At 39.6% G+C, this 23805-nt stretch overlaps 1 protein-coding gene across 2 annotated transcripts in view; it reads left to right on the top strand.

Moving 5' to 3' along the window:
• The window catches only part of LOC149258917 (serine/threonine-protein kinase rio2-like), a 233179-nt gene that overhangs the window by 57290 nt on the left and 152084 nt on the right, over window positions 1-23805 (top strand). For both annotated transcript variants that reach the window (XM_089416735.1, XM_089416745.1), the window contains 3 exons: window positions 19936-19982; window positions 20383-20453; window positions 20543-20656. In XM_089416735.1, the coding sequence (XP_089272861.1) occupies window positions 19936-19982; window positions 20383-20453; window positions 20543-20656 (232 nt within the window). The remainder of the gene's footprint in view (window positions 1-19935; window positions 19983-20382; window positions 20454-20542; window positions 20657-23805) is intronic.

Below are 23805 nucleotides of genomic sequence, written 5' to 3' on the forward strand. Positions count from 1 at the left end.
GTGAAACGGGATATGTCTGAGCATATTTCAGAGTGATATTTTCTGATGAGATATACATACTTGGTCTTGGTATGCCTCTTTTTGTTTACCACCCACCTCAGCACTAAAATATTCGATCTCAACTTCTCCAACAGCTTGTACAGATGAATCTGTGTCCCTTTCCACAGGGTCATATACAGAGGCATTATCACTAGAAGAAGATATAGAAGGTTGCCTACCTTCCACTGTAACATTACAGGTTTCTTGATCTTGTTCAGCGGTGCCTAAGCTAGTGGATTCTTCAGTTGCGGAGTCCTTCATTTCCTCTGGCAGACTTGTTAGGGTGTGCAATTTTCCTTCTTGTGTGTCTCCACCATCCTTAACTTTGTTTGAAACCTCAAGGTGTTTGCTTTCATTTCCCCATGGAGCACTGCCTATATTTTTCTCAGGTTGGCTGTGGTTTTCAGCCTATTCATTTCCTTACATTCTGCAGCTTTTCTGTCCAACTCAAATTTTATAAGAGCCCTTCTGTTCCACGCTAGCAATCTTTTAATAGTTTCCGCTTACTGCTCTTCCAACTTTCGCCAAGACTATGCATACCCCTTGCCAAAAACTGCCTCCCGCTGTTCCAGCTTTAAACAACCGCCAGGTTGGTAGGAGAGCCAACTCTGATACCAGTTTAGTGATCTAGGGTATTTTTCTGCCCTTAGGGTTATTAGTTCACAAGATAAATTTACTGGACTTTACAATATCCTTTTAACTCCAGATAAAGATAATATAGAATACTCAACGACGTAATTAAACGGTGAATTTTCACAATTCATCAATAGCTTCAACTTTACAACTGCTCCTGGTTATTACACCGATAGTCTTGTTTTCTAACAGTGGCAAAATTCCAATGTAAAAACTAGCAGTAAATAATCACAATAATTAATATTCTAACCATAAATTTGACCCAATGTCTGACTTACAGATCTGTCTAAACCTATGAGATGAATTAATGGAGATCTGCTGTTAATTTGGATAATCCAAATGATGCCCTAGCCGAGTATTATGGAGCTGACGTCGCTGTACTCCCCTGTTCCTGAACTGGATGTGATGTGGGACAAAACCCTTAAAGCTTGCATGGTCAACGCTAAGTCACAGATCATTTCTGCTGTTTATCCGTTGCTTCAGTATTCGCTCCCACTCATGGTCACCAAAAGAAACCTCGTTTAATTCCCCCACCACCCCCCCCACCAGTAGTTACACTAGGTTGCCCACCCTTGTTTTCGGTTCTGTACAGTTTCAATTCGTCACAGAATTCTTGATTGATCGTCTGTTGCTATATTTTGTCACTGGGATTCTTACTAGGTCTCCTTCGCAACGTAATTTGTCACAGATGCTCCGTTTGTTTTGCCGTAGCGTCAGCCTGTTTCGGTGACCCTCGTGTTTTTCTCCCGTGGCTTCAACTTACCACCACAATCTGGCTGCTGCCAGGATATCTCACTGCTTAACTCCCTTTCTGGTGCAGGAAACCTTGAGTGATGCAGTTCACGGCTTGGTGAGATGTGGCGCGATCCTCGCTCTACCTGAATCTGACTGTCGTAAATGATACCCTAATGATTCTTGGCCGCCGCAGACCTTCGCTCTCTTGTGTCTAACTGCTGTGGAGATCCTCCCCTTTTTTAGTTTGTGGTGACCAGATCTGTCCCAGAATACTTTATGCTTCTCCTGAGTAGAATACGATGACCAATAATAATCATAGAGAGTTACTCCTTTACTTGGCCAAAAGCAGACAAGATGCTGCTCCAAGATTATGCTGTGCCAGAACAAGGAAATAATCGTCTAGGTAGGGTGGGATCAGCTCCACCGAAACTAGATGAAGGGATTAGATAAGGTGGGATCACCTTCACCGAAGCTAATCAAGAAGAAGGGGTCTGAAACCCTCAGAGCCTCAACTCAAGAAGACAGATATTAAATCCAAATCAGTGATGATCCAAATCATTCTAACTCCCTTGTATTTATAGATTTTCTGGTGGGGGCTTTCCCTCTTTAATTAATTGAGAGGGGTTTCATGGCAACCCCAACTTTGGGCTTTTTCCCCCAGCTCCCAAAGATTGGGTCATTCGGGTTTTCCCCTTCGTCAAAAACTATAGCCTATGGGGATTGATAGGTTACTTCGTCCCTTGGACAATTAATCCGTAGGGGACATGACATCCACTGACCACATACCAGCTATCACCAGACACGGTGTTAGATGACAGACATGAAACCATAGAGATGTTTGTCTTAGGCTTGGATGCAATCTCAGCCACTCCATCTGATGCTTTTGCACTTGTTAAAAATTGCGTCTACTTCTTATGTTTTCCCTTCCTTCTCTTCTCATGGCACTAGAAGCAAAGTGCCCAAACTTCTAACACATGCAGAACTTGATGTGCCTCAAGTCCTTGTTTTCCTAGTTGGTGTAACTTGAATCTTTTTTCTTCCCCTGCTGACCTTTTCCAGGTCCTCCTTTCTTGTTGCCTTTCTTCATCTTGCTGATAAGGGCAAGATTCTGTTGTTCCTCCTCCATACTTGTAATCCTTTCCATCCTTGTATCCTCTTGGATGAAGTCGTTCCATAGCTTCTGAAAAGGAGGAAGCTTTTCTTGGGCATAGACCCCAAGAGCAAATGGTTGCCAAAAGGAAGAGAACCCATTTAATGCAATGGATACTAGCTCTTCACCCTTGACCTCCTCTCTAGCTGCTGCAAGCTGATCACAGAATTCAATAATCTTCATTAAGTTAGGAGCTACGGTATTTGTTTTGCTCATCTGCATGGCTCTAAGCTAATTACTCAACAACGTCTTCCTGCTGAGGTTCTTACTTTTATATGTGGTGACTAGAGCATAAAATATGTCCCTTACGGTGGTCTTCTGGATGATGTGATGGATCAACTGATCCTTCACAGAGTCAATGCTGGCTTGCTTGGTCTTGGCCTTTTCTTCTTATGCTTTGCTGACACCTTGGGATTGATAGGAGTGACAACTTTTTTCTTGAAAAGGTCCCACAGATCATGATCTCCAACATCATCTGCACCTTTTACTTCCGTGGCACAAAGTTAGAAGGTCCTTCCAATCTATCTTTATATTTGAGACTGATTGTCGTCATACTGAGCATTGGAAGATCTTGCTAGGCAAAACAGACTGGTAACCTAAAAACCAACCTGTCACAGGTCCATTGTGCTTTTCTCAAATGTGGATCACGGGCATTTTTTTCCCTGAAATGGCAACTCCCTCTCTCAGGTAGCAACCATACTATCCATACATGAATTCCTGGAAGGTTTCAACAACTACACTTTGATACTTAGTAAAGATTTCTAAACCATGGTAAACATATTTGCCCCATAAAAATAATTCCCACAGGAAACTAAATAGCTGAAGCCTGAAATGAAAGGACCTCTTAAAACAACTCTGTAATAAATGCTAGAATCTATAAAGACACTCTGTAGAAAACTAATAACAAAATGAAATAGTTGACTATCAAAATCTATCACTGATTTTATTAATTTTGAACAGGAAAATCTCATATAAGAAGACATGAAATTGCGAATTGTTGAACTGAAAAACTCTATATGAGATCCGTATCCTCGTGTTTCTTTTATAGACATGGAGAATGGTGCACTAGGCTGTTCAAAATTAGATCTAATTCCTAGATCTATGGATATTCGTGAATATGTGGTGGTTTGCTCCAAAGAAAGAGTTCAGATTCCCTTTGCATTTGTTCCCTAATTAAAAATCAAACTCAAAAAGGATGAACTGCTAAAAATAAGATTGAACTAAACATGCTATCCTTATCCAAAACTGGTGCATGCATGCACCTTAATTGCTGCAATCCAATTTTAGTGCTGTGCTCTCTAGTTTTCTTAATGCCACGCCATTATTTGCATATTGGAAGGTGCCCATATCTGCTGTATGTCCTCTGGCCCATAGAAGACTATCAGAGTAACACACTCTAACAATGTTGATTAGAGAAGAGGAAAAATCACATTCAGATCAACAAGGTTCCAGTTAAGGAAGAGTCCTGTTTTCTATCTAGTCTAGTCTGGAAGCTGATATGGCTTACTTAGATTTTGTGGTAGTCTCAGGATCAAGCGGGAGTGCCAAAATATTCATTTTCGGTGAGCCAACCTTCTAAGAAATCTCCTACTTATGTTGCATTGACGTCTTCTCTCATTGATAAAAAATCTCCCAACTTTGAAGAGGCAAATGTAGAGTAGGTGTGGTAGACCATAGGATACTATGACCAAGGAGTATAAGGCCATTCTGTAGATTGATCGATGTTGCACGAAGCGGGGATGAAGCAGGGATGTTTTTTGGAAGCGAAGCGTCGGAAGAGACATTTTCCAAAAATCTAGGAAGCGAAGCGTCTCATAAGCATCTACTATATATATATTATATTTTTTTGCATTTATATTAAACAAAAACATCCAAAATACCAAATTAGTTGTAGAAGACATGAAAACATGCATATTTGTACGTAAATCAAGATAGATATGGCATCCATTGTACATCAATGATTAATTATTCGAGCATCAACCATCTAGAATCTAGATTCTTCCCCTCTTCTCTAGCCTTTGCTTCTACCTCGATTGTCTAGGGATATTAGTCAACATTACCCAATTTTGATCATACTACCTAATCCAAGCCTTAAAATATGGTAGAAAAAGCTTAACATGCTTGATCAATGATTTTGAGTCTTGACTTGATTGAAAGGTAATGTTTTGCTAAGGCCATGACAAAGGAGTTCAACAATTAACACCACCAACAATAGGGTACATATAGGGCTTGGTGCTCTTGATTAAATGCCAATCACATACTCTCATACATGATATATTATTATATATTATAATCTAATGAAATGCCACAATACCATTGATCCTGAATTCCTGAAAACTGTTAAGTTTGCTGAATTTTGAATAGGATATGAAATTTTATTTCTCCAGATGAAGTCTGATGAGGTTGGAACCACTCTTAAACATCCTGAGTCATTTCACGGTAATGTTAAAAATTTAAGTAAAAGGATGAAAATGAAAGATAAAGGAGAACGCCACTTTTACTTAAACATTACCATGAGGGAAAATCTAGGAAGCATCTAAGGAGCATCAAGGGAGCATCTTGGGAGTGTCCAGGATGCTTCGCCCCAACTTAAGCCAAAGAAAAAAAATTAGAACCCTGTGGAACCGCCTATCTCCCTCCGAATCTGCTCGCCATCCGTGCAGATCTGTGCCCGAACTTCCATGGATCGGGAATCTGGAACCGTGGATTGGGCCCATGCAATTCCAAATTTCTAGGAATCGCCTCAAAATGCTGGAACCGCGGATCCAATTTTTGGATCCGCGGTTCCGCCGGAGGATCGCTTAAGGATCCATACGAGACACGATTTTGACCTTGGATCCTTGGGGGGGGAGGATCATGCAACATTGAGATTGATTATTTGGGAGATTGTTTTAAGATTAATGGAGAAATTTGTGATAAATTCTAGGTGGCTATTGATTTTTGGGAGACTGTTCCAAGGTCAATGGAGAAATTTGTGATAGACTCCAATTGGCTATTCAGGATTAGGAATGCAGTTGATGAAAGCATAGAGGAGTGCAGTGCCAGATTTGTAGTGAGACGATTCCCCTCAAGAGGGAGAGTTTAGAATAAGGAGACTTTTGTGTTGGTAAATGTAACTAGTTTCAGTCTTCATAATTGTCATTGTACTCATGTCAATATGTATATCTTATGTTACAAGAAAAAGACGAAAGAAAAACTTTTATTTTCAAGCATGGGTTTCATGCTTCTTTTGATGGGTCATTTACGTAAATCATGTTCTTCAGGCTTCTAGGGTTTGTCATGTCATAGGATTTATTATCATGAGTCAAGAGAGTTAATATCATTTGTAGAAGACCCTATTGGGCAAGACGTAACTTGTAAAAGAATTTTTTTTTGAGTCTAGAAAGAACTTTTGAGCCTCTTAGCACAAGTTGGCCCTGGCAGTGACAAGTCAGCCTAAAGAAGGGTATTCGACGTCATGGAAAGCCTATAAATAGAAGCAAATTCGACCTCATTTAGCACCAATTCGATAGTCTCAAATAGAAGTTCGATCTAAAGCTTGGAACATCAAAGAAGCTGGTGCGAAGGCCAAAGAAGCAAGGAGAAACCAAGAAGAAGAAAGAAAGTTTGTTTTTGGGCGTTATTCTCTCACATGTGCGAGGGAACTAGTGTTTCTGCAACTATTACAGGGCCGAAGATTTTAAGTCGAAGTTGTAGGTCAAAGATGGGGGCCAAAGTTGGAGTTGGAAGCTAGTTGAAGCAAGATTGACTCTTGTTGTCTTGGCTGACCTTTGACCTTATTGGAATGGCTTCTTGGAGGGCTGATTTGGTGCTCAGAGGACTTGGTCTAGGGTTTTGGGTCTTGGTTTTCTCATTTGAAGCAGATTCTATAACAAGAGAATAGATTCTTTCCGGGTTTTCCCTTTGGAGGGGTTTTGTGTTGGCTTGGAGCCTAATACTTGTGTCCATTGTCTTTATTGTTTTTTCTCTTGATAATTGTTTGATGAAAAGATCTAATAAAGAAACACACAAGAAGATAACTAAAGTTTACAAGCAATTATTAAGGTTAAGGAGAAATTGAATTAATAGCTCCCCTACTGCATTCTCCAACATTTTGCTACACTTGCAAGGTATATTTCTATTGGAGTCATCATGTCTTTCTCATTAGTTTTTGGTTGGCCTTTATACTGGATGGACATAAAGAAGTGTAATTGAAGTGGAAGTGCAGTTTAATCTGTTGATGGCTTTGAGGTGCATGGTTGAGACATCCATGTGTGCAGATTCAACAAGGACCCTTATGGGCTGAAGTAGGCACTGTGCATGGTACTCAAGGGTTGATGAGTACTTGCTAAATTTGGGCTTCACCAAGATATCTGCAGTTCCTAACCTTCATTATTTATATGATGGATTTTATATGCTTGTCTTTGTTTTATTATGTAGATGACTTGATTCTTATAGGTTGTTCAAAAAAGCGCATTGTGTGGTGCAAGAAGTTGGCCAGTGAATTGATATGAAGGACATAGGCCTTAGGCATTACTTTTTGGGTCTAGAGGCGTAGTAGGGTACATGCAAATTCTTCCGCTGACAAGGTAAATACATGGTGAGATTTTGAAGAGATTTCAGATTCTCCATTGCAAACCCTTGACCACTTCTATGGTGCCAAATCTTAAATTATCTGCTGATTTTGATTTTGATTTGGTGGATCCCTTGTGTATTGAATTTGATAGTTGATTGATTCCTTGATGTATCTTGTGAATACAAGGCCCAATATATCTTTTGTAGTTATTACTTTGAGCCAATTCATGGTTGAACCTCATCAAATTCATTTGACAGTTGGTAATCATCTACTCAAATACTTGAATTGCACGAGGTATGTGGGAGATGGTGAGTTATTGCTGCATTTTCTTGGTTGATTTTGATTGAGTAGGAGATGCAAGTACTGGGAACAACACTTTCAGTTTTGTTCTCTGCATGAGTGCATGAATGATTTCCTAGTTCAACAGGAAGCATGTGACAGTTACACTATGTTCAGCAGGAAGCATGTGGCAGTTACACTTAGTTCAATAGAGGTAGAGTATGTGGTAGCTTCTACTAGTTGTGAGGCTATATGGCTTTGCAGGTTGACAATAGAGTTGACTGAACAAATGTTAGAGGCCATTATTGTTTTCTTGTGACAAACAAAGTTGCATTAGGCTTTCTAAGAATCCAGTATTTCGTGATCTCTCCAAGCACATTGACATTTGGTACAATTTCCATAGAAACAGAGTTTAGAGGGAGCAGTGGTTCTTGATTATGCTCCTTTAGATTTGTAGGTGGCAGACATTTTGACTAAGCTCTTGGCTAAGGGGAAGGTAGAGACGTTGACAGAGAAACTTGATTTGGTGGAGTGTTAGTTTTACCTGGTTGCTTTGAGTTGTTCTTCTTCAACAGAGATTCCAGACTTGATCCTTGTTCAAAGATTATGCAATTGATGAGGGATAAGCATTGGAGAGAGTCTAATGAAGGCAAAGGAGTCTTGCAGACATTGAATGGGTGAGTAGGGCACATGCCTCCACTATCTCTAGAGGGTGCAGTTGCCACGATAGATAGGGCACATACATGAGGAGCATCTTCAGTTTGGAGGCAAAATGCATGAGAGAGAGGTTTTCTTGCATGCATGCATGTCTTCACTTTTCTTTAGTGTTGTTATATTCTAGGCAGAGTAAACTCATACATGCTGGGACACTCTTTCCTAGAAGGCACAGACATTAGAGATAAGTTTTTATCTTTTATGGAGAGGTGCATTGTATTCCTGTCATCTCTTGTTCTATGAAAGAGAGATACAGTGCTTCATTGTCGAGTTAGACGAAAGAATCTTTGAGCTAATTGCACTGTAATTTATTTCTTTGAGTTAATAGAGATTGATGTGATAGCTTGCTGCAGATTTAGCTCGCTATCTTAATTTTCGAACTTATATGCTTGTATTTCTAGCATTCTTCATCTGTTGTTTTGATTGTTAATTAGATGGTTTTCAATTACTAGCTTAGGGTTTTGTTTTAAGAGTGCAGATCTGCTAATCATGTGCTGAAAATTTAACAAGCCCAAGAAACACCAATGATCAGCGAGGAATGCAATTGAATCTCTTCCACGAGGAGCATCTTCAGTTAACTGAACACTGTTAGGAACTTTTGTTCCTAAACTAATATCCAAAGAAGCTAAAGCATCCATCGATACTTTGCCATTGAAGCAAACCTAAAGCAACACCTACTGCAATGACCTCCAGACTGTGGCTGCATATGTACAGTCTACTGACATGCAAAAAATACCAGCATGCAGACCCAACAGCCTTTTTTAAATTGTATAGTGGAGGCAGAAGGTAATGAGGGTAAAAGTCTGAGTCTACGTGTGGCAACCCATTGGATATTGTGGCTGACCTCGACCAGCCTACCACTTCAATACCTCACTATTTCAGCAGTGCCACTTGTAACATTGACAGCCATATCTGAGAGGGACCATATACCAAGACTGTATGCTAAACACACACAGCCCGCCCTTGTTTTTCCCCAAAATTCCCTTGTTTCTGCCAGGAGTCACCCATGAAAAACGTCAAAAGGAATGTGCCTTTAAAGAATATGCAGACTGACCACTTGTGTCACATCAAAATTTTCAGGCAGCAAGTTGGAGCAGTCTTAATGAATATGCCAGTTTAAGATGCAGGCTTAATAATGTAAGGTAAAATCAAAAGGGAAGCCAAAACATGTGAATCTGTGATCACATGTGCCATGGCAGTGACACAAGGTGAGCTTCTATGAATGTTGTAAGGTTAATTTTAAGTTTCTGGAAGCTTAAGCGTGATTTTTTTTCCATGCATATGTCCCAAGCTAAGCAATAATCTGTTCAAATTATATGGTTTGTGTATCACAAACTCATCAAGATCAACATAAAAGTGCCCACAGAAATTTGCATGTTTGCACCACTCTGGCAACATGAACTTAATGCACCAAGGACCAAGGAGGTAAAAACCAAGCAAGCATGCACGAAATAATCATAAGGAGTATATCATAACTGAGCATTTGTTTCAATGAAAGAGTCATGATTTGGCAGTTGAGCATAGCAGCTGGAGTTGGGACCGAATGAAAATATGTAAACGACATTTTGATGTAATTGGGCTACTTCTTGCCATCATAATGCACATTTCGTACTCATTGGACCAATTATAATTTGTTGCCTGTTATGAATATTTTATAGATATAAATAATAATAACACATCGTAAATAATGATTAATTAGTAATTAGTTAATAAAGAGGTATGTCCCCAAGGACATGACCGTTCATAAAGGGACACCTGCCTAGGGTATATAAGCAGGTCCCCACTCTCATTTGTAACATCATCATCTCAAATTTTCTATACATTTTTTATATAATATATTTGTCCTATAATGGATATTTTTATATAGCAGATATTCTGAGTGTTCCTACTGCGTATACGAACTTTGTTTGTTACATTGGTATCAGAGCTTTTCGATCCTCTGGCCGCTCAACTGCTGCGCAGAGCCAGTTTGATCCGATCTTTGGCCATCAACTTTGTGTCAACTTTGCTGTCTTGAAATTGAAAGCGTTTTGCTATAAAAGTTTTTGGAGTTTCGCCAAAGGCCCTTGGCCGTTTAAAAAAAAAAATATAAGAAAAAAATTATTATAAAAAAATCGAAAAACAATAAAATTAAAAAAGCAAAATATTATTTTGCCCTCCCCCCCTCACCCCCCCCGCCCCCCAAAAAAAATTTATATAAAAGATACATATTAGAAAATAAAATAAAAAAATTAAATTACAAACAAAGCAGCATAGCCCGCCCGACTGCCACAACCACCGCCAGTCACTTTTTCCTCACATCGCCTTATCGATTCGCCCCACGCTGCCACCGCTGCCAGTTAACAGTCTGCAGGCACCGCCATCAGCGCTGTTTCCTATTGCCGCAACAACCGAACAACAAAGCCGTAGTCAAGCTGTACGCCCTGTTCAAGCCAACCAACTGCATTTTGTCACTACCATCGATTTTTGGTGCATTCCCGTCGTTCCCTATTATTGTAACGACCCTTGCTGCCTCTCCCTTCGCCACCGTAGCCACTGATTGATGCCTATGCCAATGCTTGTTCCATCTCGGACCTTTGCGATTACTTGCCGCCTCATTACACGACTGCCACTCCTCCGACCAACACCCACACTACTGTGTTCGTTGATGTCACCGTTGTTGTTTTATGCTACCATCTGCTACTAACTCCCACAACACAGCAGATGACAAATTCCATCATTGCATATACGCAACACACTCCAACCGTCTAACCAATGCCGCATTTGGTGCCTCCACGCAGGTGCAATAATCGTCATTTTTGGCCAGGTGTAGCAATTTTGAATTAATTAAGTTTGTAAGGGTCACACCTCATTTCCGATTTCGAAAAAGGATGGAAATAATAAAAAAAATTCAAAACCATACAACACACCTCTTCGTTGTTAATTCATATTAATTAAAAGAAAAAGAGTGATCCATAATCCATAAAAGTGCGAAATTACAAAAGAAAGGTATTGTTATAAAAGGAGAGACCATAAGGCTACTATATATAAAGGAAGAAGCCATTATATATCAAGGTGAAAAAGGGTATTTAAAAAAAGAAGGAAAGTTTGATTTTTTTTAACTAAAAGACAAGCATTCAAGTAAAAATGGAATTAAGAGAAAAAAAAGGTTATATTATAAAAAATAAATTATTAAAAATATTATAAAAGTGATTTGAGACAAGAATTCAAGAAAGGAACAAAAAATGAGTTCCACACAACAAGCATTATTTTGGACTAAATGTTCGTTTTGTATAACATACATTGAATATCCATGGATTCATAAAAATTGCGAATTATGTTGTCCAACATGTGGAAAATTATTTAATGCGGAAGAATGTCAAGATGATGTACTAATGCAAATGACAGAACGAGAGGAAAAACTTGCAAAACTGGAACAAAAATTAACAGAAAATGACGAGGAAATTTTGTGTCTAAGGGACCATAGCCAAAAATTACTTGTGAAGGTCAAGAAGTCCAAGGAAAGAAAGAAAAAATTAGAAGAAGAAAAGGGATGTGTCGAGAAGAAATTCAACGAGATTCTATCAGAGAAGGAAGAAGAAAATTTGCGCTTAAAAGACTTGAACCAAAGGTTATTGGAACAAATCAGAGATCTAAAAGATGAGAAGCTTAAAAGTCAAGACATTGAAAATAAGGTTGATGAATCAGAAACCAAAGAACTCTTATGTCTGAGAAACCATAATCAAAGTTTACTCACTCAAATTAAGAAACTTAAGGATGATAATCAATCATTAAAAACCAAGTTAGAAGAATTACTTACGAAGTCTTTAGACGTAACAGTCCAAGTTGAAGAAAAGGAAACAAACATAGGTCCCATTAATCTCACAATTTAGACAAATCCAAGCCCAACTGAAGTAAGGACGTACTCAGAAAGTGCAGTTCAAACGATGGAAAACCGAGGTGAAGATTTTGTAACCAACTCGGCGACATCAGAATCTAAAGTAAATCTGAATCTTGCCACACACATGATAAGGGAAAGACAAACTCCTTATCTACATCTGAATCACAAGAGCAGACATTCCAATCAGTCTGTGTATCTGTATCTCTCAAAACAGAAACAACAAACTTATGTTCTGAAGAATAACGAAATGTGCACAATTCAGTCTAGTGATAACAATTTATCACTAGTTTCCTATAATCGAACGGTTCCATAGAAGATTAATTTAGGATGGTCAGATCCTTCTTCCATCCGACAATTTTATATATCACTCCAAGGATCCTATCATCATGTATCAACGAAGATGACAAATTGTAATAACGCCGAAAGATATGAAAGCATTTAAAGATCAAGAAATAGACGAGACACATTGTCAAACAATAAGCTTCAAGGACAAATCTTTTTGAGGAGGAAGACAATGTTATGAATAAAATATAGATATAATAATGTAAAAATAAATAATAATAACATAATGATTAATTAGTAAATAGTTAATGAAGAGGTATATCCCTAAGGACATGATTGTTCATAAAAGGGACATCTGCCTAGGGTATATAAGCATGTACTCACTCTCATTTGTAACATCATCATCTCAGATTTTCTATACATTTCCTATATAATATATTTGTCCTATAATGGATATTTTTATATACTAGATATTCTGAGTATTCCTGCTGTGTATACGAACTTTGTTTGTTACATTGCCATTGTGCGATAATGGAAACTCTTCATGTATGCCGATATTGTTACCATGATTTAAAGGGAAAAATATTTGTTTGCATACGCAAAAATTATGAATTTTGTTGTAACAATAGTTCTCTCACACTGTGTTGTTGGTTCTTTGGGAGCTTGAGGCTGGATCCATGTTTCAGATAAGGATACTGATATGGATCCACCCAGATTTGCCATGTAAATGGATTTTTCAAGCCTCGAAATGGATCCCATGCTGCTAAAATGGATCCTATGCGATTTGGTCCTTAAAGGTGTATCCCAAGAAAATAACGTTAGAGTTTTATTTTTATTCATTTGTAATTTCTTTTGTTTTAAGGATGTTTACCACTTGTTTGAAGCCATAAGCAACAAAAACATTATATAGATAATAGTATATATGTTAATTTTAGGTATGTTCTATGCTTAGAGCAATTTATTTCAATTTTCACAATTATCTCAATATCTTTTCCAGATTAGCAATCACATCAGCATTAAAGTAAACTACAAATAGAACATAAACATAAATCGCAGAAGACAAACCAAGAGAAGAGGACACAAGATGTGGCGCTAGCCAGGGACAAACCCCAATGTGGGGAAACCCTTGATCAATTCTTCTTTTATGTTCTTCAATAGTTCAACAGAGAGAGAGAGAGATAGTACATTTACAACAGAAGTCAACACTTTGACTTATCTAGATAAGAGCATAGATCATCTCTAAGAAGATGATACATGAGATCAGTTGAAGACATGTTGCTTCAACTGATTCTCCAAGGTGACTCCTTCACCTATCATTTTGCTGCATCCCGTCATCATGCGGAAACTCACCGTGTTGCACTCATCATCACAATGCTGGACTTCATCACCGCGCTGTACACATTATACTGCTGCACCTTATGCTGCACTGCTGTCCCATGTGTCATAACCAGGTTTTCATACAACATGTCTCATGTGCTTGCAGCACCATGCTTGCCATGTTGTCCATGCTTGCCATGCTGTCCATGCTTGTCCATGCTTGCTGCTGTCCCATGTTTGCCTTAGCATTCCTTTGCTGTCCATGCTTGCCGCTGTCCCATGTACCTTTGCTGCCATGTCACAGCTGTCCCATGTATCTATACAACACTATGTACCTTGCTGCCCCATGCATCTTTACAACACTATATACCTTGCTGTCCCATGCATCTATACAGCACTATGTACCTTGCTGTCCCATGCATTTATACAGCACTATGTACCTTGCTGTCCTATGCATCTATACAACACTATGTACCTCGCTGTCCCATGCATTTATACAACACTATGTACCTTGCTGTCCCATGCATTTATATAGCACTATGTACTTTGTTGTCCTATGCTTTGCTGCACTAGTTAGCAGCTGTCCCACGTGTGCCACTGCTGCACAATTGTCATCGCTGTCCTATGTCAATGGGCTGTCCCATCAAAGTTGCCGTCCCAACATGCTGCTGTCCCATCAAAGTTGCCGTCCCAACATGCTGCTGTCCCATTGTCCTATTTGTTAGTGACATTGCAGCTGCTATGTGGCAGTATCCAACATCTCTGTACTGCTATTCATGGACAAAATTCGATCACTGGTTAGGGCACCCTCCTATAACCTACAACTGTCCAACAATCAACCCATAACTCACCTTGAATTATGCGGCCTCCCTTTGTTTACAAGGTATGTGACCTCGCTGGTTGAGGAGACACCTACAACTCTATGTAGAGGGCTGTTTTGACCATTAAAACAATACTTACAGGCCTGCGGCTTTCACACGGACCTTCTAGGGCAATGTATATCCTTATCTTAATTGCGGCTAGGTTACCTTTGAGATAGCGTAGGTTAGGGCTGCCTTAGGATAGTGTTAGGGTTGCCTTCCATCTGCGTCTAGGGCTATCTTCCACTAGGGCTGCTTTCTATCTGTGTCTAGGGTAGCCTCTTTTCCTCCAACGTCTAGGGCTTCCATTCCTAGATTTCTCTTCCACTAAAACCCAAGACAAGTGGAGAGAAATCAAGATAGAAGTGTGTGTGAAATGGCTCTCAAGTCATCTCCTTTTATACTAAAACGTTGAGCACATGTGGGGGTTATTTAGTTGCTGGCCGACCTTGACGAATTGTCTTATAACACAAATAAATTCATAACTCCATTAATACTTATCGGAATTAGATGATCTTTAGATCAATCCTACACCTCTTGATGAGAGGGATCCAAGAAAAATATCAGCTGCCATAAATAAGATGACCCACATGGAGTTTGGCCCTAGTTGCCAATTTTAAGACTCCCTCTCAACTAGGGAGAACTCCATTCGTTGATCCATTTGCCGGATTGTATTATCTCTGCTGTCAGTGCCCTGCACTGCTCTGTTCTGCTCTGCTGAACCATGAAGAAGGAGAATTGATCGAGAATGTCTCATACAATTCTCTGTTGACCTAAAGTCAGTTTCATATGAAGAGAGTGTGTCATATCACTCTTACTGATCCCAGATCAGTGCCAAGAGAGTGAGTCATATCATTCTCATTGTCTTGAAGTCAGTGCCAATTGATCCCAGGTCAATCTCAAAAGAGAGTGTCTCAAACCACTCATTCTGATCCCAAATCAGTTTCATTGATCCCAGATCCATGGAGGTCATCCTAGCATAGGGAGTACGGTAGATACAACGATGCACCCATCGGTAGTACTACTATGGTCCCTAACCCCATTTCCCTGCTCATTGGCCAGATGAGAGGTACTTCCCATGAGTCCCAGACTGCATGGGTAGGATGCCTTGACAGGAGAACCATTCATCCTGTCCCTAAGTCGCCTCGGGGTATCACAGGGGAAGGCTGAGCCATTCACCCTGTACACAGCGCACCATTAGGGGAGGGTGAGTCGCCCTATGGTCACTTGTTGCTCCAAGCAGTACCCCAAGCCCCCCGAAGCTCCCAAAGCTCAATGCATGCATCATACAGTACCTTTATAAGAAGGTCTCTCAACGACTCCAAGTCGTTCAGGAAAGTCACAAATTTGACCTTTCCCCGGGGCTTTGACAGAATGTCTACGACCTGTACATCAGTCTCAATGCGATAGAGCCTCCTCGCTCATCGACGTACCATATCCCAGATAAGGTAGTATCTGATGTCTATATGCTGGAGCAATCATAGAATACGAGATTCCTCAACAATCGAATCCCCCCCCCTATTGACACAGAGGATCTCGGTGGTATCCATCATGTGTACAAACAGCTCGCTGAAGAGCTTCCACAACCAGGCAGCTTCACACAAGATCATACTCGTAGCTATGTATTCGGTCTTAGTGGTGCTCAAAGCAACCGTCTTCTGCTTCCTGCTCATTCAGGATATCGAGCAGAACCCAAAGAGAACCAACACCCAAAAGTGTTCTTGCGATCCTCCACATTGCTTGCCTAGTCAGCATTCGAATAGTCATGCAGCTTCACATTTCCGGCAGTGTATCTCAATTCATGAGAGATTGTGCCCTGAAGATATCTCGGAAAATTCTTGGCACCAATCTAGTGAGGCTCAACCAAATATGAGCCCAACATGCTAACTGCAAAACATATATCCGGACGAAAGTTTACCAAGAACATCAATGTGAATGAGTTTATGAAACTCAGAGGCATTTCCCAAATCTGGTCCGGCATCACTACCACATAACTTCTAAAAGTTAAGCTCCATCGAGGTAGTCACGGGCTTGCAGTTCACCATTCCCAATCTGGAATCCAACTCCCTCTTACTTTTGCAAATGAGAGGGTCTACACCTGTCAGAAAGAGGTCGTCCTTAGAAGGTGCTGGTATGAGAGGTCTATCATCCACAACCTTCGAGCAATGGTTTGGATTGGCTTCACTCCTAGTGAGTCTCAACTTCATCAGACAGCTATCAATCCTCTCATACTATGCCCGGGGTGTTTTGCTTCAAGCCATAGAGGGCTTTCTTCCACCTGCATACATGAGATTCTCGATTATGAATCTCAAACCCCTCGGGTTGTTCCAAACCTGTGGACCTGCTACATGAGGGGAATGGTCCCCTTGTAATATTTTCCTTTGGTACATCTCAGACATGTACCTTCATGCTCCTTTTGAATTCAGGCATTCTTGTCATCATCTAACTCACATCGGGTAGGGTCCCATGATAAGTAGACCTTTGGTGCTATAGATGAGATGTGACAACTGACATGATCCCCAATGGACCTCTTGCAACTTGATACAACCCTGAACTCAAAAGCATCTAAAAAATTCCATTTTCAAATACGTACCTTTCCATCGATGAATGCCACCCTGAAACCTTTGACTTCCATTTCTGAAATGGTCACCAGGTTCTTCTTGCGATCAGGTACACAAAAGAGATTCTTGTAAATGAATCGAGTTACCCTCATTCAATTGAGGGGTAACATTCCCTACACCCTTTCCGGGATAGGTGGCATCGGCTCCAAGTATAATCCCACGATTGTTTCCATCTCTACTAAATTAGAGAGAGCACCCTTCTATCTGATGAAGTGCCTTGAAGCACTACAATCAATAAGCCAGATTCCCAAAGAATCTGAAGGAGAGGGCCAATATTAGATAACGCTTCTTTATCTTATCGGAAACAACATTTGATTCTGCATACCTGGGGTTCCTTTCTTTCTTGAAGAGTCGGCCGTTTCCTTGATGACCTGCATTACCTGTCATTCCTTTGATCATTGAAGATGTCCCTGGAATGATTGTTATTATCATCAAGTGATGTGTCCCTACCATTCAGACACTCCTTCGCATAATGGCCGGACTTATTACAACCAAGGCATCTGCCTTTCCTTCCACCCTTAGATCCGAACTTCCCAATAAAGTGATCTTATAGGTAGGTCATTAGAAGCTTCCGTTATGCCATTATGATAATATCCTCTGCTTTGATTTCACCCTCGGTGAATCTGAAGAGGGATGAGGAATCCACTGATCCTTTTGTCGTTTCCCATCTGTCTTTGGTGATTGCTCTTTCACTCTTGCTTGGGCTTTGTCTTCACCTCAGCTCTGATACCATGTTAATTTTAGGTATGTTCTATGCTTAGAGCAATTTATTTCAATTTTCACAGTTAGCTCAATACCTTTTCCAGATTAGCAATCACATCAGCATTAAAGTAAACTGCAGATAGAACATAAACATCAATCGCAGAAGACAAGCCAAGACGAGGACACAAGATGTGGCGCTAGCCAGGGACAAACCCCAATGTGGGGAAACCCTTGATCAATTCCTCTGTTCTTCAATAGTTCAGCAAAGAGAGAGAGATAGTACATTTACAACAGAAGTCAACACTTTGACTTATCTAGATAAGATCATAAATCATCTTTAAGAAGATGATACATGAGATCAGTTGAAGACATGTTGCTTCAACTGATTCTTCAAGGTGATTCCTTCACCTATCATTTTGCTGCATACCGTCATCATGCTGCAGCTCACCGTGTTGCACCATGCTACACCCATCATCACAATGCTGGACCTCATGACCATGCTGTACACATCATACTGCTGCACCTTATGCTGCACTGCCGTCCCATGTGTCATAACCATGTTGTCATACAGCATGTGTCATGTCCTTGCAGCACCATGCTTGCTGCTGTCCCATGTTTGCCTTAGCATTCCTTTGCTGTCCATGCTTGCCGCTGTCCCATGTACCTTTGCTGCCATGTCACAGCTGTCCCATGCATCTATACAGCACTATGTACCTTGCTGTCCCATGCATCTATACAGCACTATGTACCTTGCTGTCCCATGCATCTATACAACACTATGTACCTTGTTGTCCTATTTACTTTGCTGCACTAGTTAGCAGCTGTCCCACTTGTGCCACTGCTGCACAATTGTCATAGCTGTCCTATGTCATTGGGCTGTCCCATCAAAGTTGCCATCCCAACATGCTGCTGTCCCATTGTCCTATTTGTTAGTGACATTGCAGCTCCTATGTGGCAGTATCCAACATCTCTGTACTGCTGTTCATGGACAGAATTCGATCACTGGTTAGGGCACCCTCCTATAACCTACAGCAGTCCAACGATCAACCCATAACTCACCTTGAATTATGTGGCCTCCCTTTCTTTACAAGGTAGGTGACCTCGCTGGTTGAGGAGACACCTACAACTCCATGTAGAGGGTTGTTTTGACCATTAAAACAATACTTATAGGCCTGCAGCTTTCACATGGACCTTCTAGGGCAACGTATATCCTTATCTTAACTGCGGCTAGGATACCCTCGAGATAGCGTAGGTTAGGGCTGCCTTAGGATAGTGTTAGGGCTGCCTTCCATCTGCGTCTAGGGTTGCCTTCCACTAGGGCTGCTTTCTATCTGTGTCTAGGACAGCCTCTTTTCCTCCAACGTCTAGGGCTTCCACTCTTAGTTGAAGGATCTCCTTAGAACAATATGATACATGGACTATAGCATGTTGTCAAACAGTGTACAACATTCATTTACCATTATAACTAGCTGGGAATCTTTAGACTTTTAAGGCAGATTTTAAGGAAGATGACAAGGCAGAATTCAAGGAAGAAAAGTGGTTGATCATAGTAGAGTCGAAATATTCAGATGATGAGGATATAGACACATTGTGGGATATCTTAGACCTACTCTACATTATAATATCAATAGAGTGATCATGGATGAGGCACTCAATTTTGTATTTACAATTATCCTTTTTGTATAAAACATGATGCATCATGATTTATATCTTTTATAAATTATTTAATGATTTTCAGTTCTAATGCTGTTATCCATGAATGGTTTTGATTCTTAAGTTTGATTATGTTATATTTGTTTATTATTATTGTTATTATGGTTATTTTTTCTTTTTAAATAAAAAATGTTATTATATATTTTGTATGTGGTGTTTCGAAAATCTTTTGGATCTGGATCCGATCTTGTATCCATTTCCTGGCAACTTAACTTTCAAGTAAAAACTTGTTTTTATGAAAAAATAAGTTTAGAAGCCCCTCCCCCCAAAACATTTATGTTTTCAGTAAAAAAGGGCTCAGTTAAGAAATATAATTATTCCCTGAATCCTGTTTTTGAGTAAAAAATTACGGTTTAGAAAGTGGACTCTCTCTCTGTCTCTTTCTCTCTGAGGACTTATGTACTTTTTTGTTGGCATTGGTGTGCGTTTCTGATTTACCATTCTTTACTTTTCAGCATGAAATTGTCCCAGCAGAGCTTGTGGATCGAATTGCCGGTCTCAAGTAAGTATTTTGTAATTGCTGTCAGAATTTGTGCTGCAACAGACTCGCTTGTAAATATAGATGATTTACATGGTTTATTGAATGCACTTTTAGAATGCCTGCTATAATGTATTCTATGTAAACATATGTAAATCTTCGTGTTGCTGTTTACGTGAACTGACTTCAATGCACAGTGGTCACTGCTCAGCAGCCTATATTACATCACAGTTTAATAGCTTATGCCCTTTCAGAAATTATTGTAATTAAAAAGGAGACTTTGAAGCTTAATGTCTGCACTTTACATAGTTATTTAAGAATTTTTACTGTAGGCTTCAGAAAATTTTCCATATGAACTATCATGGTTTTATTACTGATAACTTTTATGATTCTATACCTGATGTTGTACTACATATGGTTGTAGGCATGGGGGCACTTACAAGAATTTGAGAACACTGCTTAGGCATAAGCTTGTGCATCACGATTCATCCAAATGTGAGTTCAATCCACCATATTGGGAAATATTAAGTGCATGTTTGTTCACTTCAATTTGAAATCCCTAATATTTGGTTTGATATGGTCAGATGATGGTTATCGTCTAACCTACATGGGATATGACTTTCTTGCAATAAAGACATTGGCAAACCGCGGCATGATTGTAGGTGTTGGTCGTCGAATAGGTGTTGGGAAAGAATCAGGTAGGATCTGTATTCATCTATTGATTCAGATTGTCAACATTGTTCTTTTTCTTGACACTAAGTTGCTTCCAGCTAACAGTTGCATCTGAAACCTGAAAAATGCACAATATAGTCTTCTTTTGTTTTTTAGTTTGTGTATGTATAGAAATATATTATAGTAATACCTTTCAATGTCTTACCAAAAATCTTGCACTAGACGGTGAGATAAACTTCTCATGCATACTCATCCATGGAGTTGATTACCTTGGGAATGAAACATGTGGATTGGTTGCATGAACCTTGTGGATCATTTGCTATTTTTGGATGGTTGTCATGTGGAACATTCTTCTAGGGTTATTATTTTATTGTTCAATCTCTTGTGCACCTTGGAGGGTGCTCTCTGTGAGTTTTTCTAGGTGGAACCTTGAGCACGTCCTCCTAGATTGAAGCTATTTTATTATTTTTTTTTTCTCACATCCATCTTTGAGGGCACATGGAGCATTCTATGTGGACGTTTTGGATGTTGACTTAGTTATCATGCTTATTTTTTGTAGTTTGCCCTCTCTTGAAGATCTTTAATGTATTTTCTTTCTTTTTGGTTGAGGGCAAGTTCTGTTAGAGAGGTTTGTGTCCACATAGCTTGACATAGTCAACCATGGATTGAGTAGGGATCTAACTACAACAATTTTGTGTTATTTGTTTGACTTGTCATTGAGTGAGTTAGCAAATAATATATATATATATATATTTTTTAAAGAGAGAAGAGACTCTCTCTATAAAGAGTAGCTGTCTCTCCACTGTAATGGTTATTGAGACTTTGGGGATGGAGGAGCTCTCCCCTTGGACTACATTTGTACATCTTATGCTTGGAGCTTGATGGAAGATTAGAGGTATAATATTTTGTTTATGTGAGGCTTTCATGTGAGCAATTTATTTTTCATATGCTATTTTTTGTTGTAGAAACCCGAGTTGCATGTTACAAATGATTTACAATGAATTATGTATCATTTGGAGAGATAAGGTAAGATAACATAATTTTATTAATGTCACATGAGTGACCACAAAATAGGTCATTCATCAGTGGGACTAACGTTTACAGCTGGTGTGAATACATTGTGGGAGTGCAAGCGCATCTCCTATAGGATGTCGAAAATAATACAAGCAAATAAACCTATACAAGTATATCATTAGAACATATGTATAAGACCATGACAAAGGTAAGGTGATACAAAACACTTAGTCAGTTTGATACATATTATTACTATTGTTGTCGTGTTTACCTTGCATCAAATAAACCTAATTTTTGATAGATTAATGTGGCCTCGCTTTCATTAAGAATGGCACACTTAGCCTTTGGAGGTAATTTTCTGTTATTTCAGCAAGTTAAAGCTGATTTGTGGATTGCACAACGACCCTTGTCACCTTACATCTTCATGCACTCACCCTCTTGTATTCATACCATTTTGACTCAATATAGCCTTGCTACCCATCTTGATACATGGGTAACCTTAGGAAAAAAGTTTTCTCCTACAATGTAGATTGCGAGCTACTAGTCCTACCATGATCCACAAATATCTGGCCTCAAATGCCTCTCATCCATGATCTGATCAGTATATTCATTGATGTAGCCTGCTCATTAGATGAAGGTGGGTCATCTATTGTGAGGTATTTTAACCGTTTTTGTATTCAAGTGCTTTCATTTAATGTTGAAGGCTTTCTAGTATGGATCACGTGTTGAAATTGGATTATAGACTATTATTGGATGTGTACTTGTTTCGCTACTTCATCTTGGTGGTTATCATGTGCCCCTAGTCCAGTATGGCCTTCCTTGGGGTCTTTTCTTTCACTTCTAGGAAGGGCACAAATTGGAGGCTTTGATGATGGTAGTGTTCCATGCTCATACTTAACATTTCTCATCATTCCGTTATGTTTGTCATCCCATCTTTTGGTTGGTTGTTCTTAGTCACTTGTATTGAGTTCATTGTTGGCCTTTCCCTATGAGAAGAAGGGGTTGAATATACCTGAGGTTGATGCAACTGTAGGAAAATAAGGAGCATGAGCCAAATGTTACAATGCAAAGGAATTGCAAGGAATTTAAAGCAAAGTAAATTTTAGCTTGAGCTCTACGCCCTCTTATATTGCCACTCGTCCTCGAGAGTATCCATGCATATCATGCCTATCAAAGTAAAAGGAGTTCTTAGTAAACATCTTGGCCTCGCTGAAGCGATAAATTGCCCATCAATTAAAGGGGATTATATGATCATTATTAATTGATAAATCCATGAGGCTTTTTAAGCAAGCCATGTCAAAGCAAGAAAGAAAAAGACAAATACTAGAGGCTTGGAAAAACAAAGGTGAGGGAAGGTAGCTCAAGTATCTTAACACTCCCTCTACAAATTTTCTCATGGACAATAGTTTGCCAGAGTCATTGCGATCTTATTCACTTGTTGAGGGCATGCGACTCTATGACCATTTGAACATGGTGATCCGACCAATGCAAGTCTGCGTGGCCCAAACTACGCCATACTCAAGGCATGCCCATAGTTAGCTTCAAGCGTATCATGCCAAACCTGTTCTTTTACGAGTGGACATGTGAGAAACCCACTGTCGCTCGGCCTGTGCATCCAACTTGTACCTATCACTTGATTAAATTATGCAACCATTTATTGTTAACATGTATAACACCACCATCACATACAATGGAAAGACATGAAACAAATATATATGGCTTGAGTGGCACAAACGTGCTTAACACCCAAATTTGATATAATGTGATACACAACAATTTATAAGGGAGCCACAATTCAGTTACATATACAAGTCTTGGTCAGTCATACTAATGCCTTAACAAAGTTACAAGTCGTACAATGCCAAGTTGTGGAACAAGTCGGGATGAACCTCTTCATAAAAACCTTGACACATCAAACCACTGTAACAGTTTGTTCACATAGACACTTTTAGTAGGGAGTAGTGCAGATAGTTGTGAAATGTTGTGGTTGATTGTATTGCGCCATGGAAATTTGGGGTTTCTAGTGGCACAAAACTATGACACTTTTCATGAAGTGAATCTTAAGCCATAACACCTATCACTTGCACCTATTATTTGAAAGGGTTGGCCTAGGAAATGTTTGTCACCTTAGTGTTGGAAGCACTTAATAAGGTCATGTGAT

This window comes from Pinus tabuliformis, chromosome 6 (genome assembly GCF_031772625.1).
Source record: "Pinus tabuliformis cultivar Carrire ecotype Pingquan chromosome 6, CPIR1, whole genome shotgun sequence".
Lineage (NCBI taxonomy): Eukaryota > Viridiplantae > Streptophyta > Pinopsida > Pinales > Pinaceae > Pinus > Pinus tabuliformis.